Here is an 8688-nt window from a genome sequence, read left to right as displayed (position 1 = left end):
AACTTTTCGATTTGCACCCCTCCCCCTCAGGATTTCGATTTACACCCCCCCCCCTTGAGATTTCCATTTGCACCCCCCCCCCCTTGAGATTTCCATTTGCACCCCCCCCCCCCTCAAACTTTCGATTTGCACCCCCCACCCTTGAGATTTCTATTTGCACCCCCCCTCCCTCAAACTTTCGATTTGCACCCCCCTCAACCTTTCAATTTATTTTTCCAACCCATTTTGGCGCCCCCTAAGGTCGGCGCCCGGGGACATATGTCCCCCCCCCCCCGCCCCCCCCCCCCCCCCCCCCCCCTCGCTACGCTACTGATTACTCTATAAGCGTTTTATTATATGATTTGTGAAATAACGTTCACCTAAATTAAGCCAACTTTGTATAGTCCTACAATGTAAATAAATACATCAATGCAAGAAGGCCTTTCTAAAATACATTATGAATAAAGCTGGATTCTTTTTTAGAATATATAACAATATAATGATGTATAAGATCAAAGTGATTTATACAAATTGAGACAGATGTTTCTATTTATAAGTTGAGCAGTTGAATTATATCTCACCACGCACAGTAAAGTGCGTCATCGTTGATGATGGCAGTGAGTACACTGATTTTTTTTCTTTTCAGGAAGATTGAAATGTTCTATATTTCGAAAACAATTAACTAATTAGCGTGTTTGCTAATTATTACATTATCATAATTAATTCAATAATCGATAGATTGTCGACTCACTTAAGAGAAAACTTTATTAACACACTTTTATTCTTAGCCACCCACGAAGATCTTAATAACTTCAGTTAATTAAATAATTAACTTAATGAGCATACGTGGCTTTAATTAGCGGTGATGAATATGCACGAGGTGTGTTTAACATAAAACAAAAGCAGTTTTATTAACTTGAATATAATTAGAGATAACTGTTCTCTGGAAAGTGTTATAAAAATATTAACTACCGAAACAGGCCTTATTAGATGTTTAATTTTGATTAAAATTATGGACAATGCGCAAAAAATGCCCCTATTTACTTAAAAAACATGAGCATAAATGTATTACATTTAATAAAAGCGATTTCTTAATATATTCATATTTAATAATTTATGTGCGGTCTGATAAATTTATTCATCAACACTTGTATCGTGTGTCTATCATTAATCTTTTTATTAATATGGCTCATACTTTATTAGCATTGTTATTCTACAGAAGGTTTTGACACATTGTTTTTTAACCTACGTAAATTTAATTTGTATTACTAGGTTATTTCCCTTGTGTTAGCTATTGACATTCACCAATAAACAGAATATTTTCGTGGTCTTAGCTTCTGTATCCACTCCATCAATAAAATACAATCATTGCTACAAACTGCTATCTCATTAGAATATTCTTGTTTCAAGGATTCACAAACAGGACACATACTAACAGAACAACAGCTGCCGTACACTCAACATTATATACAACATATCCACGGGACATATTACTATATCCTCTAACCCTATCAACGCCAACGGTGGAAAACATGTTTTAGGCAAAAAATGTATTTTAAATTATGTATTCAAAATGTCATCAATACTTTTATCAAACGTATTTAAAACAATACATGTGTCAATGAGAAGTGTATTTATACTGACAAACATAGAATCATCTATCCATTGATTTTTCCATCTACTTACTGGGGCTATGGTCAAGGAAATGATTTTAAAATCTTGCGGGTAAAATAGGGTCTACACATTATTTTTACTGTGTAAGTTCTGTGTGTTTTGTATGTGATTGCTTGCTTTATAAATTTTTTATGTCAACGTTTGGTGATTTAAAAGAAATATAATTTAACGATATTTTAAAAAAATAAAACAATGTTTCGCCTAAAATTAGTGAATATTGTATTCTATAAACTGAACACGCCAAACGTTAGAATACTCGTCTAGTCAATTGCTTAGGATAATAAGACACATCAATGCTGAATCAAATTTTCACTTACAAATTGATATTGGATGATGCTACGCTTACATATTTACTCGTCTTTATTCCATTTTCATTTTTCCAACTTTAAATATTCTATGTTCAGACTCTTTATCTTTCCGGTTTTTAAATTTTCTTTGGAGCAGTGATATGTTGTTTCTATTATTCGTAAGAAAGAGTAATAATACATGCACATAGTGTCTACAAAGGTAAAGTCATAACGCCTACAGATACGAATGAGCGCTGCCATTTTTTCTGCACTCCATCGCGATGTATTCAACATTGTTTATCTCCCCTTCCTTGTCTCGCAACTTCAGCTTGTGTTGGCTGCCCGGCGAGGATTTCGCGCTGTCCAGAAACATCACAGGACTGTGGTTCAAATCTTTACCAAACTTTTTACTCACGCGGAGTTTATCGCGTTCTGTCGAGTCGCTGTTGGACTTGGAAACCGATGACGTGTAGTTGTTATCGGTGCAGGTGCTGTACTGCGTCTGCTGGCCCGCGTGCCGGCTGCTGAGGTTGCCGTTGTACTTGGTGCTGTACTTGTACACGTCGCGACGACTGGATCTAAAACTACACAGCGAGTGTCTAAACGCTGAACGGAAAGTCGAGCTCACGAGGCCGTATATCACAGGATTGCACGCGCTGTTGATGAAAATCAACAACCGGCAGATGTTGACGATGTTTAAATACGAATGGAAACCTAAACTTACTAACTCTTCTTCTGACGCGAATAAAGTCCAGAATTGGAAACAGCGGAAGGGGAGGAGGCAGAAGAAGTACATCAGCATCACCGCGATCATCATCTTGATGACTTGACGTCGTCCCTTCAGCGTCCGGGCGTTCCGTTCATTATCCCGCTGGGAACAAAGTTGAGTCCCGGATCCGGTTCCGCCGCCCCCCAGGTGCGATGCCGTGGCCGTGCTGGCGTGGATGGTGATGATGATGGCGATGTACATGCCGGTGAGCAGGGCCAAGGGCAGGACGAAGCAGACGACGAAAAGGAAGATGACGTAGATGAGCTGGGAATTGGCGGCCCAGTCTATCTCGCAGATCTCGACCACACTCCCGTCATAGTATGAGATTTCCTGGGGGAAAAGGGGGTACAACTCTTATGACAAAATGTCAAGTTTAATTTTACAATTTCAAAACTAAAGTGATTAAAATTATAATATATATAATAATAAAAAATAATCATAATAATAATCATCATCATCTTTTCCATTTATGCACATCGTCATCGTTTTCCGTTTATGCCCTCAACATCTTTTCTCGTTTATGCCCAAGACATAGAATGCAAACAAAGTGGAGATCACCTATTTCAATGACCTCGGCATACGGGAGGTGGGGGTGGGGGGGTTATATTATGTGGTCAGCACTATGCCAAGCCGCCCTCAGTTTCCACTAACGTGAGTCAGGTACCCATCAGAGCTGGGTGGACTCAGGGACGTCGTACAGACTTGAACCCGGGATCCGAACTCGATGCTTTTGGGTTAGCAGTCGTATGCTCTACCATTATACCCCGCCTTTCCAATTTAACTTTACAACTTGAAGTTTGAGCAAAAACATATATATAACAATTTTTTGTTTAAATATATAAACTCCAGGGTATTTGTTTGAATGGAAAGGTAAATTCACGTTTACTGTTTTGTGGGGAAAAAAAAAACAATAAACAAAGTTGTGAATGTCTTTAGCTTCTCTGGTGAATGAAGTTAACAGAACTGCAGTTTACATCACAAGATGAAACTACGTGTAAAGTAGGTGAGATGATGGAAGAAGAGGGTCGGACTGCACTGAATGGCAGAACTTGAGTAATTGATGAAAAAATACCTTTGTGTGAATGTTGAAATTATGCCTTTGTGTGGCTGATACAATATACTTTTTGGGACTGGTAAAAACATACCTTTGTGTGACAGTTGAAAACATACCTTTGTTTGACTTATGAAAGTACACCTTTGTGTGACTTATGAAAAGATACATGTATGTGACTTTTGAAAGTATACCTTTGTGTTATTGATAAAATATACCTTTGTGTCACTGATGAAAACATACCTTTGTGTAACTGATGAAAACATACCTTTGTGTGACAGTTGAAAACATACCTTTGTTTGACTTATGAAAGTACACCTTTGTGTGACTTATGAAAAGATACATGTATGTGACTTTTGAAAGTATACCTTTGTGTTACTGATAAAATATACCTTTGTGTCACTGATGAAAACATACCTTTGTGTAACTGATGAAAACATACCTTTGTGTGACTGATGAAAACATACCTTTGTGTGACGGATGAAAACATACCTTTGTGTCACTGATGAATGCATACCTATGTGTGATTGTTGAAAGTATACCTTTGTCTGACTGATAAAATATACCATTTTGTAACTGCTGAAAACATACCATTTTGTAACTGCTGAAAACATACCATTTTGTAACTGATGAAAACATACCTTTGTATGACTGATGAAAACATACCTTTGTGTGACTGATGAAAACATACCTTTGTGTGACTGATGAAAACATACCTTTGTATGACTGATGAAAACATACCTTTGTGTCACTGATGAAAACATACCTTTGTGTGACTGATGAAAATATACCTTTGTGTGACTGATGAAAACATACCTTTGTGTGACTGATGAAAACATACCATTTTGTAACTGATGAAAACATACCTTTGTATAAGTGATGAAAACATACCTTTGTGTGACTGATCCAAACATACCTTTGTGTGACTGATGAAAACATACCATTTTGTAACTGATGAAAACATACCTTTGTGTGACTGATAAAAACATACCTTTGTGTGACTGATGAAAACATACCTTTGTGTGACTGATGAAAACATACCTTTGTGTGACTGATGAAAACATACCTTTGTGTGACTGATGAAAGCATACGGCAGAGCGATCAGACCCGACACAATCCACACGGCGGGTATCACAATGGTGGCCGAGGTCAGCCTTGACCCCACCGTCTCCTTCAGGGGGTGACAGATGGCGTAGTAGCGCTCGAACCCGATGGCCAGCAGCGTCAGGATGGAACTGTCGTGGGCGGCGTTTTCTAGAAACATCACGCCCTTACCTGGAACAGGTGAGATGGAGATGATTACACACTGGTTATCTTTACTTTGTAAAAGAAGTATATTTTTTTGTTCACCTTACTGAAACAATACTCAAAATTTCGGCTTTAGAGATACCGGAAGTAGAGAAAATTTCACTTCCGGTTACCGGAAATCGCTTAAAATTTGAAAAAGAATTTTTTTTTTTTAATGGAATGTCGTCAACTTAATTGAAAAAGTTCTCATGTTACCGTGTTCACATACTCACACATTAACAGACAGAGAGAAAGACAGCCATATGTTACAAACGAGACTGCAACCAAAAAAAATCGGACTTAGGAATGTGTAAAATGTCGAGATTCCTAAAAGTATCGATTGCGATTTTTTTTCACGATTGCAAAGCTTCTTCTATACAATGTATACGATAAAGTAAAAGAAAAAGGCTAATAGAAAGATCGTGTATTATTAGTTAGTGCAAATTTTGAAAAGTCTCGACAGAGGCCAGCCCCGGCTATCTTAAACATAATTCTGGTAAGCCTTGAGTATAGGTATCGATATTCTACGTTATAGTGAGCCTACAGTATAGGTATCGATATTCTACGTTCTAGTAGGCCTACAGTATGGGTATCGATATTCTATCGTCTGAGACAAATGAGAGCCGAATCTGTCCGTTGTCTGTCTGATGATACCCTCCCTCCCCCGCCTTCGACCATAAATCTACTTCAACATTAAATCTATTTTAATTTGTCTGTCGATTCATCTTCCTGTCTGTCTAATAAAAAAATTTGTTAGGAAAAAAATGTCTCATTTTTTGTAAAGTTTCATTCTGGCTTCTGGTAATTTTTTTTTTTTTTTATATTAACCGGTTGTTTCGTTTTGTTTTTATACGACAAAGAAAGAAAAAGAATAAACGAGAAACATTTAATATCGTGTATTAAAACTAGCCAGACTAGAGAGTCAGGTTGTCCGGTTCAGGTGTAAAGGTCAAAACATTGGGATTGGCTTCTAAAAGGGTTTTAATTTCCTGACAGACGGAATTTTTTTTTTTTTTCAAAATTTAATTTTTAAATGTGTGAGCGCGTTTTCTAGACACGTTAAAACCAATCAGACATTTTTTTGGTTTTGTCGTGGTATGGTAGTGTTGTTTTTTTTTAACATATGTCACAGACTGTATAATTATGTATGTTTATATTATATTGTGTTTTACATGAAGTTGCATGAATGAAGAGTACCTGGCTAGCGGAAGGACTGTCTGAGCGATCCTCATGTGTTTATCCATGTTTTTGGGTGAGATCGCTCATTGACGTAAGGGGAGAGAAAGTTGTGAATAAAAGGGAGAGCAAAAGGTGAACGGGTGTTGTGTGCTAGGACTTGGGACTGGAACGAGGGCAGTGAATGTAAGATGTCTCCATGACTTGGAGTCGTGATTATTATTTGTACCTATATCAGTTGATCTTCAAATATGGATGTACCACGGATTTATCTGTACATAGTGTAAATAAAGTTGTCATTTCAAGTTGCCACTGTTGCTCGTGTTCCTGTATGAAAGCTAACCCACAACAACAAAGAATTCATGTTGTTACATATGGTGTCAGAAGTGGAGGCAATAAAGTGATGTTGCTACATTGTATTACTGTTACTTATGATGTCACAAGTGGTTGAAGAATTGGTGCTACATATGTCAGAAATGGAGATATTACAGTCTGTGGTCTTCCACTGTTTACCAAGTACGTCAAGTTCTTGAAAGTCATCTATCTACACTCAAGTCAGAAGGGTTGCTGTAGTCAAGTCAGACGTCTTGTTCAAGTCAAGTCATCAACGTGATAAATTTTATCACCTTATTTCGATATTGTCTCACCAATGTCGAGTAAATATCGTCTGTGTGTTTTTTCTGTTTGGATTTAGCCGATCAAGTCTTAGTGTTTTTTTCTACTGTTTGGATTTAGCTGTTCAAGTTTTTTCTATATGGATTAGCTGTTCAAGTTTTTCTACTGTTTGGATTTAGCAGATCAAGTTTATTTTTGTAACTGTTCCTAAACTGTTCCTAAAGATGTCTTATCTAAAACTGGACAAATTTCTACTCTGTAACAGGCTACTAGAACTATTTTGAATTTTTTTCAACTTTTTGGAATCAACAAAGTGAACTATTTTTGTACTATATATGTACTATGAACTTTTCTTGGATTACTAGATGTCTCTAATCAACTGAACAAAGCCAGAATACAAGAAAGGGTATTGTAAATTAATTAACATTTATCTATTGTCAACTAATGAATTTATATTTTATGTCATAGAAAATATATCAAAATGTCAAATTTTGAAACATATACAGCACTTGTGAAGGAACTTGACATTCCGAAGGAAGACAGGTTGGCATTTATAAAAGAACTACTTAAGAAAGATGAAGAGAAAGCTGCTAAAGAGAAAGCTGAGAGAAAAGAAGAAGAGAAGGCTAGAGAAGAAAAAGCTGCTAAGGCGAAAGCTGAAGAAAAAGAAGAAGAGAAGGCTAGGAAGGCAGAAGAGAGGGCTAGGAGGTTAGAGGAAAGGAATTGGAAAATAGAAGATGATGAAAGAAAGCACAAGCATGAAACAGAACTGAGAAGAATAAATAGTACTGAACAGGCGGGTGAGCACTCAACCAGATTACAGCTGAAATTCAGGGACTTAAGAGAAGGAGAAGAAATATTAAACTACCTAACACAATGTGAGTGCATTGCCACAACTAATAACTACAGTAGAAGCATGTGGGCAAGTACTTTGCTGAGCAGGCTCACAGGTGAATGTTTAAACATAATTGGCACGCTTACTGATATTCAAAAAAAGGACTATGACCATATTAAAAAGAAACTACTCACTTGTTATGGGAAGTCAGAGGACGAATATAGAAAAGCCTTTGTGGCGATGAAACTGGAGAGCCACCTGGACACAACGGCCACTTTATTTAAAATGAAGGAAAACTTGCTAAAATACTTTGAACTAGCGGAGATAGACACAACTGATCCAAAGGCTCTGTTAGATCAGTTTCTAATCCTCAAAATTTATGATGAAGCGGGCAAGGGCTTATTCAGCTTTCTAAAAGAAAGGAAAATAAAAACGGAAGATCAGCTTAGAATAGCGGTGGCAACGTTCAGGGATTCACACCCCCATGAGCAGTTGTCGGCAGAGGAAACCGTACTGGCACAGACAGTAGCGGGCAGATACGAACAGCTACCGAGAACACAATCGCCGACAAGAAAAAGGCGTAACAGCCTGCCTAACATTGGAAAGAGTAGACCAATAAGGATAACATGTTATCACTGTGGTAAAGAAGGTCACATGCGAGCTGAATGCTGGAGGCTGAACAATATGAATGACAGACAGCAACAAGGTCCTAGTAGCAGTGGGAGTTATAAGAGCTGGGGATACCAGCACAATAGAAACAGCGGTGCCTATACTAACCGTAGAGAATATTCACCACCGAGTCCAAGCAGATACTATAGTGGTACCAACAGAAACCCGCAAGACTACAGGAATAATTCTTTCAACCAAGGAAGTAGGCTGTCATTTAATAATATTGAAAGGCAGAAAAATAATAACGGTGATACGGAAGCGAAACAAATAGTAGCTACTGCCCGTGATGCTAATGGAAGATTATTTTATTTCCCAGCGGTATTGAATGGGAAAAACACACTTTGCC

At 37.6% G+C, this 8688-nt stretch overlaps 1 protein-coding gene across 1 annotated transcript in view; it reads right to left on the bottom strand.

Moving 5' to 3' along the window:
- Nucleotides 1–2175: 2175 nt before the first annotated feature.
- Nucleotides 2176–8688, bottom strand: part of LOC131957017 (QRFP-like peptide receptor) — a 60498-nt gene continuing 53985 nt past the window's right edge. The window contains exons 3-4 of the mRNA XM_059321713.1: nucleotides 4827–5035; nucleotides 2176–3039 (exon numbers count right to left, since the gene is read on the bottom strand). Of these exons, the coding sequence (XP_059177696.1) occupies nucleotides 2176–3039; nucleotides 4827–5035 (1073 nt within the window). The remainder of the gene's footprint in view (nucleotides 3040–4826; nucleotides 5036–8688) is intronic.

This window comes from Physella acuta, unplaced genomic scaffold (genome assembly GCF_028476545.2).
Source record: "Physella acuta isolate Inbredline_101_S28 unplaced genomic scaffold, ASM2847654v3 ptg001196l, whole genome shotgun sequence".
Lineage (NCBI taxonomy): Eukaryota > Metazoa > Mollusca > Gastropoda > Physidae > Physella > Physella acuta.
The sequence above is the reverse complement of the archived record's forward strand: the minus strand, read 5'-3'. Positions and strand labels throughout refer to the sequence as shown.